General features: G+C 41.7%; 1 protein-coding gene across 1 annotated transcript in view; it reads left to right on the plus strand.

Annotated features, from left to right (window-relative positions):
• Nucleotides 1-2890: 2890 nt before the first annotated feature.
• The window catches only part of ATP9B (ATPase phospholipid transporting 9B (putative)), a 294182-nt gene continuing 282167 nt past the window's right edge, over nucleotides 2891-14905 (plus strand). The window contains exon 1 of the mRNA XM_017504545.2: nucleotides 2891-3138. Coding sequence (XP_017360034.2) covers nucleotides 3020-3138 — 119 coding nt within the window. The 5' untranslated portion in view covers nucleotides 2891-3019. The remainder of the gene's footprint in view (nucleotides 3139-14905) is intronic.

A 14905-nucleotide genomic window follows, 5' to 3' on the forward strand; every position in this document is an offset into this window, starting at 1 on the left:
AGATACTCACTGGTATAACTTCATACTTACGGACTTATAGGGAGTGTTTCATTGTGTCCTGAGTAACAACAAGTATCTCTACGTGTCTCCCTCCCCTACTAAACTTCCTAGAGAGCAGACAACATGCCTTAGTCATACTGATATTCCCCATAAACCCTACTGTTAATGTTTGCATGCAATTGGAACTGAATAAGCAATTTAGAAATGGAGCCAGGAGAGGTTAGAATTAGGGGAAAAATGAGTATTATTTATGTAAGTGGGTAGGTGATGAAAGAGGAGTTTCCAAGAGAAAGGTAAAGGAAGAGAGCCAGTTGATTTAGTCTGAATGTCAAGGGAGGAAAAAATTACAAGGAGCTGGTGTGAAAATTGCCTGTTGTTGAGTGTTATGGTTTGGCTATGTTCCAACCCAAATCTCATCTCGAACTGTAGCTCCCTTAATTCACATGTGTTGTGGGAGGGAGCTGGTGGAGATAATTGAATCAAGGGGGTGGTTTCCCCATACTGTTCTCGTGGTAGTGAATAAGTCTCATGAGATCTCATGGTTTTATAAGGAGAAACCCCTTTTGCTTGGTTCTCATTCTCTCTCTTGCTGCCGCCATGTAAGATGTGCCTTCTGCCTTCTGCCATGATTGTGAGGCCTCCCCAGCCATGTGGAACTGTGAGTCCATTAAACTGAGTAAGGTGAGGAGATGGTGTTATCAGTGTGAATTATTAACTGTGGGTGAGGAGAGGACATAAACAGCATAAACAGTGTCAGTGATTAGTGAGGGTGAGGATATGCTGTTGTCACTGTCAGGTGTTGAGTGAGGGTCAGGAGATGGTGTTGTCACTGTCAGGTATTGAGGGTCAGAAGGTGGTGTCACTGTCAGTTGCCAACTGAGGATGAGATGTTGACATTGTCAGGTGTTGAGTGAGGGTGAGGATATGCTGTTGTCACTGTCAGGTGTTGAGCAAGGGTCAGGAGATGGTGTTATTACTGTCAGGTGTTGAGTGAGGGTGAGGAGAAGGTGATGTCACCGTCAGGTGTTGAGCGAGGGTGAGGAGATGGTGATGTCACCGTCAGGTGTTGAGTGAGGGTGAGGAGAAGGTGGTGTCACCGTCAGGTGTTGAGTGAGGGTGAGGAGATGGTGTTGTCATCGTCAGGTGTTGAGTGAGGGTGAGGAGATGGTGTTGTCATCGTCAGGTGTTGAGGGTGAGGAGATGGTGTTGTCACCGTCAGGTGTTGAGCGAGGGTGAGGAGAAGGTGGTGTCACCGTCAGGTGTTGAGTAAGGGTGAGGAGATGGTGTTGTCATCGTCAGCTGCTGAATGTGAGGAGATGGTGTTGACATTGTCAGGTGTTGAGTGAGTGTGAGGAGATGTTGTCACTGTCAGGTGTTGAGTGAGGGTCAGGAGAAGATGGTGTCACAGTGCCAGTGCTATGAGAATGAGATCGTCATCAATATCTGTTGTTGAATGTGGGCAAGAGATGGTGTGAACAGCGTCAGTTGCTGAGTGAAAGTGAGGTAGAGAAATAACAGGTAAAGTCAATCAGGCCATTGGTGTCTTCTGAGAGTAGTTAGTGTCTATGGAGTGGTGTATATCCAAGCTATATGAAAAGCAGCTGAGAAGCCAACTGGCAATCAGAAAGTGGCAACAATAAATTAAGAATATTCATATTCACAAAAGAGACTTTTTTAATAAAGAAAAAATAATACATGCAGAGGGGGGAGGGTCACTTGAACTTTGGGAGGATGAAGCTGTACTGAGTCGTGATCAAAACACAGCACTCCAGCCTGGGTGACAGAATGAGACCCCATCTCAAAAACACAGCAAAGAAAAAAAGAAAAAAGCATTTATAAGTTAATGTTGAACAGTGTTTCAAACACATAGACAAAATCCATAAGTCATGGCAATGGAATATCAGAAACAGGTTAAAAAAACACAAAGTGAATAAACCAGAAATACGGGAGGTGAGCGGTGCATCAGCTTGCAGGGTCCAGGTGCAGATCGTGAAGGAGGTGGGAGGGGCTGTCCTGCTTGGGACAGGACACTAAACAAACCCAACCAAAGCTGTACGCGCGTTTGTTCAATACAGTCTCGCTTTCCTGTGTAGACTGAGGGTGTAAACACCTCGTTTCTGACAGTCGCCTACAGGGCGTTTCAGCAGGCTGTGGGCCTAGAGGTGGGGGATGTGGACTCGGGCTAAAGACCAAGAACCACGGAAAGCAGGAAAGCGGCAGTGAGGAAGCAGGAATCGAGCAACTGGGAAATTGAGCACGGTGCGGTGGGCGCAACTGGGGTCGCGGCGAGTTGGGGGCCCGGCCCGTGAGCGCGACCCTGAGTGAACGCACGGACACCAGAGGTTCCACTGGCGCGGGCAGGAAGCGGGCGCGGAGGACCGGCCGGAGAAACGCGGGGCGGCAACGAGAAGCTGCGCTGCGAGGAGGGCGCGTGGGCTGCGCGTACAACTCCCGGCGGCGCAGGCTCAGGACCGCTTAAAAGGCCGCGCGCGCGCGCCCACGCGTGTCCCCGGCCCAGCTTCCAGGAGACCGCGGCGAGGCCCTTCAGAGCGGGACGCACCCGCAGACCAGGGAGCGCCAGAACCAGCCAGGACCCACGTGCTGGACCACGCGCGCACCCGGAAGGCCAGCCCGCGACGCATGCGTGCCCCGCCCCGCCGCTCGGTGATGTCATGGGCCCGCCGCGAGGCGGGGGCGGGGCCTCGGGATGCGACGCGCCCCGCCCCAGCTTTAGCCGCCCGTGACGTCATCGCCCGGACTCCACCGCCTCCCTCGCCGCGCTTTTGCCACCTGGGACCGTCGTCGTGCGCCGACGCCCAGAGGAGGGCGGGGCGTAGGGACGCCACGCCTTCCGCGCCGCGTCGTCGCTGTTCGTGACGCCATCGGACTTCGCCGCTCGGCGAGGGCGGGAAGGCGTGCGGGCGGTACTTCAGCTGGGGTTGGCGCAGAAGGGAGAGGGCGGGGAAAAGGTGGTGAATTGAGGGGAAAGCGGGAGGGGCGGGAAAGGGGCGGCCGGAACATGGCGGACCAGATTCCGCTCTATCCGGTGCGCAACGTCGCGGCGGCCGCAGCCAACCGCAAACGAGCGGCCTACTACAGCGCTGCGGGACCCGGGCCAGGAGCCGACTGGCACAGCAGGTAACCGAGGCGGGGACGGTGCCTGTCCGCCCCCGATGCTCCCGGCGGGCTGCCGGGGGCCCCCGCCCACCCTGGGAGCCGGGAGCTGGGCGGGTCTGGGGTCGCTACCCGCGCGCCCCTGTCTGTGCGCCGGGAGCTGGGGTCGGGGCCGGGGCCGGGGCAAGCGCCTGCGTCCCGGGACGCCTGGCGGAGCGCAGGAGGCAGAACGAGAGCAAGAGCCGCGGTCGGGTGTTGAGGAGTGGCAGCTCTCCTAAAGTAAACCGGGATGAAAAGTCCTAAACTGCTCAGATAATTCAGTCTCCGAAACTTGTGTAGCCGTGTAGCTGTGTGAATTGGGAAGGTGACAGATACAACTCTCAATTACGTTAAAAACACTCCTTATTGAAATTTCTGTTCATTTTCGTATCTTTACTAAGCACACTTTTTACTTGAACATATATACACCCAAAGTGCTTTTTGTCGACAAGGAATTCTGCTTTTAGGAAAGGGAAACGGAGATTGAGAACGAAGCCACAGGTTAGCGGTAGAGTTCGTGTACAGACCTTTTATGCCCGAGATTGGATGTAGCTCATATTTAACTTCTCATTCAAAGAAAAGAAGACTGCTTTTTAAAAGAAATTTTAGAAAGGAGAATATTGCTTCTTACAGTTTTTGAAGTTTCATTCTAGAGGAATTGTAGAAAATATAATTTCATCCAATATGTGGTTGCTTCAGAATTTGAATTTTTGAATAACTTTTGGTTTCGGCTATTTGAGAGACTATAACCTACAGCCCAAAGTACTTGTTGGAACGTTATAACGCTGATTTGAGTGTTGATTTACCTACTAGCTGTTTGCTCTCGGGTAGCTTTTTAAAACTCAAAGCCATGGTTTCTCATTTGTAAAATGCTAGATAAAATTTTTTTACGGGACTATTGGCCATTACAATAGAAAATGTGTAAGATGCCCTTATTCAGTGCTTGGTTGAAAGTGGGTTCTCTGGAGCTACCATTTCTCTTTTCCTCCTTGGTGTTACCTATAACAGTAATTGTATTAGTAAATCTGCTTGATTTTAGGAGTCCATTATTTGGAAATGTGCCACCGGTTTCAAAATAGGTTTTCATCCCAGATTGAATCCGTGGGTTTTAGCCTCATGCACTTTCAAGCACTATCATGTGATGCACAAACATTCAAGATCTTTATCTTCTCGGTGGATTGTTCCTTTCATTGTTAATGTCCCTCTGTCTCTGGTAATTTTCTTTGCTCTAAAATTTTCTTTATTAGATATTGGTGTCGCCATTTATGCTTTTTTTGGATTAATGTTTGCGTGGTATAGCTTTCAACTTATGTTGAAGTGAGTTTCTTGTTGGATCATATACTCATTTTTTATTGACTATGCCATTCTCTTTTAAATGGTACATTTACACCATTTACATTTATGATAATTATGGATATGTTAGAATATAAATGTGCCACTTATTATTTGTTGTTTTTCTTCTGATTCTCATTCCTCTGTTTCTTTTTTCTTGCCATTTTTTTGGGTTACTCGGACACTTTTTTGGTATCTGTATAGTGTGTTTGAGATTAGGTCTTTGTATAGTTTTCATAGTGCTTGCTCTGGGTATTACAATATACATATGTGAGTTATCACTATGGTGTATTGCTGTCAGTATTTCACCACTTCCAGTGAAGTGCGGAAACCATTCTTTTACTTAGGTCCTCACTTTAATATCATGATGTCCTGGGTATCAGATAGTCTTACAGTTTTTGTGTCATTCACCAAATATGGTTTATAAAACTCATGATGATAAGGATAGTGTATTGCACGAACCATGTACCCATATTTCTCCTTTTTCTATTCTTCATTTTTTTTTTTTTTTTTTTAAGACAGGGTCTCGCTCTGGAGTTTGGTAATGCAATCATAGCTCATTACAGCTTTGACCTGTTGGGCCCAGGCAGTCCTCCCATGTAGCTGGGACTACAGGCAGGTACCACCATGCCTGGCTAATTTTTAAAATTTTTTGAAGAGACAGCATCTTGCTATGTTGCCCAACTGGTGTCAAGTGATTCTCTTGCGTCATTCTCCCAGAGTGTTAGGATTAAGGCGTGTGCCATGGCTGCTAGCCCACTGTTTTCTTGGCACTTGAAAAATCTTGTGCGGCTTCCTTGCATCCATGGTTTCTGATTAGGATGCCACTGTCACTCAAATTGATGTTCTCCTGTATATAATGTGTCATTTTTGTTTCGCTGTTTTCAAGTTTTTACTTTGTCTTTAGTTTTCAGAAGTTTAATTATGTTATGTCTTGTCATGGATTTCTTTGGATTTCATGTTTGCTGTTTTTTTTTTTTTTTTTTTTTTTTTTTTTTTTTTTTTTTTTTTTTTTTTTTTTTTTTTTTTTTTGACTAAATTTAGGGAGTTTTTAGCCATGATCTCTTCAACTACTCTTTGTTGTTGAAGAAATAATGGGAAGAGTTGTTCCTACTGTCTTCTCTCCATTTGGATTTCCAATGTTAAGAAAGTTGGATTTTATGTTGGTGTTACATAATTCCCTGTTTCTTTTCTCTGTGTTGTTTAGATTGTGTAAATTCTATCCATCTGTTCTCAAGTTCCCTAATTCTTTACTGTCATCTCCACTCTATTCTTAATCTCATCCAGTGATGTTTATTTCTCTTATTATATTTCTCGGTTTTATAATTTCTGTTTGTTTCAGGATAATTTGTATTTGATTGTGGAAGCATTTTTATGTCTGCTGCTTTAAAATGCTGGTCATATAATTAATGCCAGTATCTGAGATAGCTCAGTTGTGGTGTTGTGTGATTGCCTTTTCTAATTCAGGTTGTGAATATTCTGGCTTCTGGTTTGACAGATGCTTTTCGATTGTCTCTTGGGTATTTTGTACATTAGGAGAATTTGGGTTCTATTTATATCTTTTATTTTAGTGCGCAGCCGCTCTGTTTGGATTCAGCACATAGGTCCTGGACCACATTTGTGGGCTGTGGTTCCAATGACATTTTAATTCTCAGAGCCTTTGTGCTGTGATCTTTGGTCTGCTTGGTTTATGTGGTACCATTGGGGCTCTTCCTGGTCTCTGTTGGTGCTGTGTGAGGGGGAAAGGGGGATTTTCCTAGGCCTGGTGTCTCTTGTTAAGAGATGGAAGTGTCAGGTTCATGGGAAAGAAGAGGCTTCTTTGGCTGGGCACTGGCTGCAGCTGTATCCCATTCATATGGACCCAGTGGCTGTAGTGTTTCTGTGTGGGAGAAGAGGAGTCTTAGCACCATTATAATGAAAGGCTTTCCTTTTGCTCGTGCCACCTCGATGCCCTGGTGTCTTGGAGCAAGGGAGGGAGCCTTAGTTCATGGATAAGAAGAGGTTTTCTGGACTGGGCCCCTTATGTGGCGGGGTTGCACTTGTCGGTGCTGCCTGGCTTTCTGTAATGAGAGAGAGGAGTCTTGGGCATGAGGGGCACAGAGTCTTCCTGTGCCAGCAGCTTATAGTGGCAAATTCCCCTTACTGCTACTGCGTGGTTGCCCCAGTATCCCCTGATCGGGGAGAGGAGTCTCAGGAAGTCAATGCTGCCTTCTTACCTTCTTTCAGAACTCTCCTTTGATTGGCTCTTGCTTAATTACCAGGGTTTGTAGTTGGACTTACTGGGGAGGAGCAGAGAAATAGATCTGTGTCATTTTGTCTTGACCAGGAGTTGTGCTTCTACATTATTTTCTGAAGTTGGGTTTTATTTTATTGTGGTAACATACACATAGTTTAAAAAGTTAAGTGCTTTTACAAGACTTATAGTAAGATATTGTGACACTATCTGTATGTTGGTAAGTATTCTCTGGCTCTTAAACATTTATTTTGCTATTGTTCAATGGACTGTTCTGAAATGTTGATTATTACCTTTTAGTTAGTGTTCCTGTTGAGTTCATCTTCCCTTGTAGCTTTGTTTATTCTCTTTAGAGTTTTTTTTTTTTTGAAACATGGCCTCAGTCTATTACCCATAGTGGCATAATCATGGCTCACTACGGCTTCAACCTTCCGGGCTCAAGCCATCCTTCTGCCTCAGCCTCCAGAATAGCTGGGATTGTAGGTACACACTAACATGCCCAACTAATTTTTAAATTTCTTTCTGTAGAGGTGGGGTTCCACTGTGTTGTCCAGGCTGGTCTTGAACTCCCGATCTCAGTGATTCCCTTCTATTGGCCTTCCAAATTGCTGAGATTACCTCTCTTTAGAGTTTCATCCATTTTTGCTTCATATATTTTGTAGGTCTGTTGTTTGGTGCATACACATTTGGGATTCCTGTGTATTCTTGATGGATGGATTTACACTTTTATCATTACGTAGTTCACTTATCTGTCCCTGGTAGTTTTTCTGCTCTGAAATCTACTTTATCTGACACTAATATAGCCATCTCTGCTTTCCTTCAATTAATGTTTGCATGGTGTATAATTTTCTATCCTTTCACTCTCAAGTCACTTATATTTCAGGTGAGTTTCTGGTAGTTTTCTTATGGTTGGTTTGTTTTTGTTTTTTTTAACCCACCACCGTTGTCTTGTGATTGATACATTTTGACGGTTTATGTTCAGTAATGTTTGAGGTGCCATTTTATTTTTTGTTTTCTGTATTTTCCTTTGTTTCTCTGTTTTCTTTTTTATTCCTTCTTAAGGGTACACTTAAACATTTTTTAGAATTCCAGTTTGATTTATCTATAGTGTTCTTCAGTGTATTTCTTTGTATAGATATTATTTAATGGTAGCTCTAGGAGTTACATTATATATACATAACATTGCAGTGTACTGTTGTTGATATTTTAAGTTTTTGGGTAAAATGTAAGAGCTTTACCTCTTTAAATCCCTTTATTCTCCCATTAGTAATATAATACTCATGTAAAATTATATGTAGATTTTACATATGCAAAAATATATAAATATTTCCCTTATATACAATTAGAACCCCATGTCAGTGTTACAATTTTTGCTTTATCTCTCAAACAATGTAGAAAATTCAAGAGGCAAAGGAAAGCCTTTTATATTGACCTACCCTTTTTGCCCTTTCTGTTTTCTTATTTCCTCATAGTCCACAATTTCTTATTTTTGTTCTGTTTTGATAATTCCCTATTTTTTTTTTGAGATGGAGTTTAGCTCTTGTTACCCAGCTGGAGTGCAATGGCTGCGATCTTGGCTCACCGCAACCTCCGACTCCTGGGTTCAGGCAATTCTCCTGCCTCAGCCTCCCGAGTAGCAGGGACTACAGGCACGCGCCACCATGCCCAGCTAATTTTTTGTATTTTTAGTAGAGACGGGGTTTCACTATGTTGATCAGGATGGTCTCGATCTCTTGACCTCGTTCATCTGCCTGCCTCAGCCTCCCAAAGTGCTGGGATTACAGGTATGAGCCACAGCGCCCGGCCCTCCCTAACTATTCTTTTAGGGAAGTCTACTAGAAACAAATTATCTTCGTTTTCCTTAATCTGAAGATGCCTGATAATTTCACCAGATAATAGAATTTGGAGTTGACAGTTTTTTTCTTTCAGCACTTGAAAAATGTTATGCCATTTCTTTCTGGCCTCCGTGCTTCCTGATGAGAAATCTGATGCCATTTGAGTTTTTTCCTTTTGAGATAGGTGTCATTTTTTCTTTCACTACTTTCAAGCATTTTTCTTAATCTTTAGTTTTTAGTAGTTTGACTATTATGCATCTTGGTATGAATTTCTTTAGAATTACCCTGTTTAGGGTTTGCTTAGCATCCTAATTCTGTAAATTCGTATCGTGTCAAATCTGAGAAGTTTGCAGCCATTATTTGAATGCTTTTTGAACTCCACTGTCCATTGCTGCTTTTACCCTAGTGACACCTTGTGAAATCTTTTCTTTTTGTACCATAGGATCCTGAGATTCTCCTCATTTTTTCTAAGTTCTTTTCCTCTTCAGATTGGGCAGTTTATGTTGTTTTGTCTTAAAGTTCACTGCTGTTTTCCCTCGTTTTTTTTTATTTTACTGTTGAGCGCATCCATTCAGATTTTAGTTTCAAAATTTCCAGTTGATTTTTCTTCATATTAGCAGTGTCTCTGCTGAGACTTCATATTTTTTTCCTTTGTTTCAAGTCTGTTTATAATTGTCCATTGATACATTTTTATGTTACATGTTTAAAAATCCTTGTTAGATAATTTATCTGTGTTGTTTTGATGTTGACATCTGTTGATTCTGTTTTCTCATTCATGTTGAGATTTTTCTGATTTTGGGGATAATGAGTGATTTTCCAGTATATCCTAGACATTTTGGGTATTATGAGATTGGAGACCTTATTTAAACCTTCTGTTTAATGTGATGGTGGGAGTGGAATGTGGGGGTTAGTGCAAGAAGGGGGTGAGAACCAGGTTCCCTTCACAGCCCCTTTGACATCTGGGAAGGGAAGGTACTGTGTGACTGCTGGCTCCTCAGTAGTCTTCTGCTAACACCACCTTGGCTGGGAAGGGGAGGAGTGCCTGGTTACTGCATGCCTGTGGCCTCCACTGGCATTGCATGGATGTTGTTACCTTTTTAGAAGGTGGTTAGATTTTCTGCTTTTTACTAGGCCTCTTCTGATACTGATAGAGATAGGCAGGAGTGCTTTATTATTGCCAGTTGAGGATGTTAAATAAAATGTACCCGAAGCCATTATTTCGGCCTAAGCTCCTGTACCAGGCCCAGCAGACCAGACCAAACCAGAATGGAGTCACTTGTGCTAGGTGCCACAATCAAACTACACTAAAAACAGGCCAATTTCCCAAAAAACAAGAGATTCACAGCAACCAATCATAAGGGGCCAAACTGGGCTATCATAAGAGAGTTCTCTGTACTTTACCCTGAAGGAAAGTAACTTTGAAATGCCCAATTTGTGTTTTGTTCCTTGTATCTACTTTCTGCATCCTTTTCTGGCTGTAAAGTTCACCTCTGCTGCTTAGCTTATCTGAGTACCTTTCTATTTCATAGATGGAATACTGCCTGATTTGCTAATAAAAGCTGGTTAGATCTTTAAACTAAATTTTTTGAAGCTTTATCTTTAATGGGGATGAGCATCTGGCACCCTTGTGCCTATGCCCTGCAATGACTGCCAGGTTTGGATGGCTGTCCCCACTCCTCACTTGGTCTGCCCTGACACCATCTGGGCAATGAGGAGAGTGTCTTCCCACAGCTGGGGAGTGAGGAGTCCAGGCTTCACTTACTTTTTTGCTGTTCAACGTGGGTGGGGCTATGCTTTTTCTGTCATGTTAGAGTGGGATATAGCAATTACTATAGAAAATTTTTTGTTCTGCTAGGCCGCCCTTTTCCTAGTCCTTTGGTCAGAGAGACCAGACTTTTCTTGGGGGCATTTCTGGTGTGTGCCTGTTACTTTTCTGGTTGCTACCTCTCTAGTATACAACATTGACATGAGACAAAAAGAAAATACTGGAAACTCACTGTTGTCTTGTTCTCTGGGTCTGAGGTCCTTACTGATTGCTCTCTTCTCTCCATCTTTTGATGTATAGGTTTTTAGCTCTATTTAATGGGAGGAATAGGGAGTAGCACATCTATTCCATCTTGGTCTGGAACTGGAAGGAAGAAGTAGTTTATATTTTTTCTTTTTTCTTTTTTTTATTTACTCTTTTTTTTAAAAAAATTGCTCATTTACTCATTTTTAGCAGTTGTTTAGATGTTTTTATATAGTTTACATACCATGCAAGTTACCCAACTTAAAGTGTACAGTTCAGTGTTTTTTTGTTTGTTTGTTTGTTTTTAAATTATTACACTTTTAAGTTTTGGGATACATGTGCAGAACTTGCAGGTTTGTTACGTAGGTATAGACATGCCATGGTGGTTTGCTGCACTCATCAAACCATCATCTACATTAGGTGTTTCTCCTAATGCTATCCCTACCCTAGCCCCCCACCCCCTGACAGGCCCCTGGTGTGTGATGTTCCCCTCCCTATGCCCACATGGGTTCTCAGTGTTCAAGTCTCCCTTATGAGTGAGAACGTGCAGTGTTTGGTTTTCTGTTTCTGTGTTAGTTTGCTGAGAATGATGGTTTACAGCTTCATTCATGTTTCTGCAAAGGACATGAACTCATCCTTTTTTATGGCTGCATAGTAATCCTTAGTGTATATATGCTGCATTTTCTTTGTCCAGTCTATCATTAGTGGCCATTTGGGCTGGTTCCAAGTCTTTGCTATTGTGAATAGTGCTGCAGTACACATACATGTGCATGTGTCTTTGCAGTAGAATGATTTATAATCCATTGGGTATATACCCAGTAATGGGATTGCTGGGACTAAGGGTATTTCTGGTTCTAGATCTTTGAGGAATCACCACACTGTCTTCTACAGTGGCTCAGCTAATTTACAGTCTCACCAACGATGTAAAAGCGTTCCTATTTCTCCATATCCTCTCCAGCATCTGTTGTTTCCTGACTTTTTAATGATTGCCATTCTAACTGGCCTGAGATGTATTTCATTGTGATTTTGATTTGCATTTCTCACCCGCTGTCTAACCAGTGTCAATGAGATGAGCCAGGTATCTCATTTGGAAATGCAGAAATCACCCACCTTCTGCGTTGATCTCGCTGGAAGCTGCAGACTGGAACTGTTCCTGTTTGACCATCTTTTTATTTTTTGGAGATGGAAGCTTGCTCTGTTGCCAGGTTTGAGTGCAGTGGTGCAATCTTGGCTCACTGCAGCCTTTGCCTCCCAGGTTCAAGTGACTCCCCTGCCTCAGTCTCCCGAGTAGCTGAGACTACAGGCACACGCCACCATGCCTGGCTAATATTTTGTATTTTAGTAGAGATGGGGTTTCACCATGGTGGCCAGGATGGTCTTGATCTCCTGACCGTGTGATCCACCTGCCTTAGCTTCCCAAAGTGTTGGGATTACAGGTGTGAGCCACCGTGCCTGGCCTAGTGTTTTTTAGAATATTCACAGATGCATGTAACCATCACCAGAGTCAGTGTTGGAGCCATGTTCATTACGTCCAAAAGAAACCTTGTACTCTTTAGCTACCACTCCCATCCAGTCATTTTCCTTTCCACCTATCCCCCAACCTCCATATCTATAGTTTTTTCTTTGTGGTAAAATATAGGTAACTTAAAATTTACCATTTTAACTATTTGTAACAAATCACTAATTTCCCAATGGCACATATTTCCCAAAATAGAAATATTAGAATGTAGTAATTTTGCTATGAACTTTATTCACTTCCCAATTTAAATTTTGGGAAATGTGTGCTATATGATAGAACACAACTAAAAGAAAAAAATCTAAGTTTGTATATTGTCTTACATTTACCAGAAACAGAATTTTACATTATGCAGCCTAGATATCCACATTGGTGGTTGAAAATTAAATAGTTGTTAGAAAAACGGCTTTCATATGAGCTCTACATCACTTTGTAAGCTTTGAAAGCTTCCTTCCGTGACCATATGAAAATGACATTTTGCTCTTATGTATAAAGAATTGTAGTTAATGTATTTTAAAAGTTCTTAGGTTTTCTTTGAAGTGGAATTATTTTTATTTCATTATAATCATACCACTTTAGGATGCAGTACACTTAAAAGATAATGTTGGTCAGTTGGTACAACTATACAAATTTTCATGATTGGGATATATTTTATAAAAATTTCCAAGGGAAGAATTAGATGTGATTTGAGTAAGATGTAAGTCCATTCTTGCATTGCTATAAGAAAATATAATACTTGAGGCCGGGTAATTTACAAATAAAGAGATTTAGTTGGCTCGTGCTTCTGTAAGCTTTACAGGAAGCGTGGTGCTGGCGTCTGCTTCTGGTGAGACCCTAGGAAGTATACAGTCATGGTGGAAGGTGATGGGGAGCCAGCATGTCACATGACGAAAGGGAGCAGGAGAGAGAATGGGGAGGTTCCAGACTCTTAACCAGCTCTCACGTGAAGTAACTGAGCGAGAACTCACTTATCACCATGGGGATTCATGAAGGGACTGTCCCCTGCCCCATGATTCAATGTCTTCCACCCCGTGATTCAGTGTCTCCCACTAGGCCCCACTTCTGACATTGGGGATCACATTTCAGTATGAGATTTGCAGGAGACACACATCCAAACCATATTATATGGTTTAATAAACATTAAAAAATTCAACAGCACATTGCATTCATTATCATTGAGGATGAGGATGTTCCTGTTTTTATGTGTTATTAAGTAAACAAAATGATGTGCACCACACATAGTAGTTCCCAGGAGTTCACCGGGAATGCAGTTACTTTGTTAAGTCTGTTTTCTACAAAGTCATGTGAGATACTGATTTCTCTTTAGCATTGTTAATGTCTGGGTGAAAGTAAGGTATTTGTTAAATTGGTATTTCTCATTTTTGTGTTTTAAGTGATAGTGGTGTCATCCAAATTATTCATTGAATGACGAATGAATGACATTGAGCATTGTTGTTTTGTTTATCCATGTCCATTATTACTTTTTCTTTGCTTTGCCACCAGTATGAATCTTGGCCTTGCCCAGAGGTGTTTGCAATCTTATAATGGTTAAGTTTTAGCATTTAAAGATACTAATGTTAAGAACAGATGGCTACTGGCTGATTATTGGTAAAATATTAGTGTTTCTTGGTAGAAGCAACACAATTGTTTTTAATGCTAGATTTCTCATTCTCAGAGTCTATACAGAATTTTCTGTGAATCTTTTTTTTTTTTTTTTTTTAATTTAGCTAATGGAGCTTCAGAATCTAATGCAGGAAGCAAATATCAATCAAATAATCCACAAGTAAATGTAAATGTAAGTGTTAATTTGGTTAAATGTCATCAAGAAATCCTGGATTTTTTTAAACTGAGGTAAAATTAACATATAGTGATACAATTTGATGTCTGTGTGTAACAGCCATCCTTATCAAGATATAGAACATTCTCATCACCTCAGAAAGTTCTCTCATGTCCCTTTCTATTTGATCGTCACCTCCCCCAAATTAACTGCAGCTCTGATTTTTATCTTCAAGATTACATTTGTCCGTTCTTTAATTTCACACAAATGGCTTTTTTTTTTTTTTTTGCAGCACAAATGAGTCCAAGACTCGTTCATATTGTTGTGTTTAATGGTCATTTATCTTTTAAAATCATATTCCATTGTAGGAATAATACAAGCAACAAAGTTTCTGTTGATGAATGTTTGAAATGTTTCTAGTTTGGAGCTATTATGAATAAAGCTATAGTGAATATTAACGCGTAAGTTTTTTGTGGACACATGTATTTCATTTCTGTTGAGTAAATTCCAAGGGAGTGGAATTACTAGCTGTTTTTTTTGTTTTGTTTTGTTTTGTTTTTTTTAAGAATGAAGGAGTGGAAGAAGGAGGAAGAGGAAGAGGGAGAGAGAACAGGGGTGTTGCTTTATTGCCCGGGCTAGAATGCAGTCTAAAAATGGGTATGCCTATAATTGTATTTAATAATAGAGATATGAAAAAAAATGAAAATAAAAAAAAATGAGGGAAGAAAATAACTAACAAGCAGCCAACCAATATTTCATTTAAACCTGTAAATAAGTGTGATGTGGTACTGATAAGAGTGTATATTTTGTGTATTTAAAGTGGAGAGTTCTATAAATGTTAATTAAGTCTACTTGTTCTGGATCTGAGTTCAAGTCCTGGATATCGTTGTTGACTTTCTGTCTCATTGATCTGTCTAATATTGATGTTGAAGTCTCCCACTATTATTGTGTGGGAGTCTAAGTCTCTTTATAAGTCTTATATATCTGGGTATTCCTGTATTGGGTGCGTATATATTTAGGATCTTTAGCTCTTCTTGTTACATTGATCCTT

The sequence above is a fragment of the Cebus imitator genome, unplaced genomic scaffold (genome assembly GCF_001604975.1).
Source record: "Cebus imitator isolate Cc_AM_T3 unplaced genomic scaffold, Cebus_imitator-1.0 Scaffold324, whole genome shotgun sequence".
NCBI classification, from domain to species: domain Eukaryota; kingdom Metazoa; phylum Chordata; class Mammalia; order Primates; family Cebidae; genus Cebus; species Cebus imitator.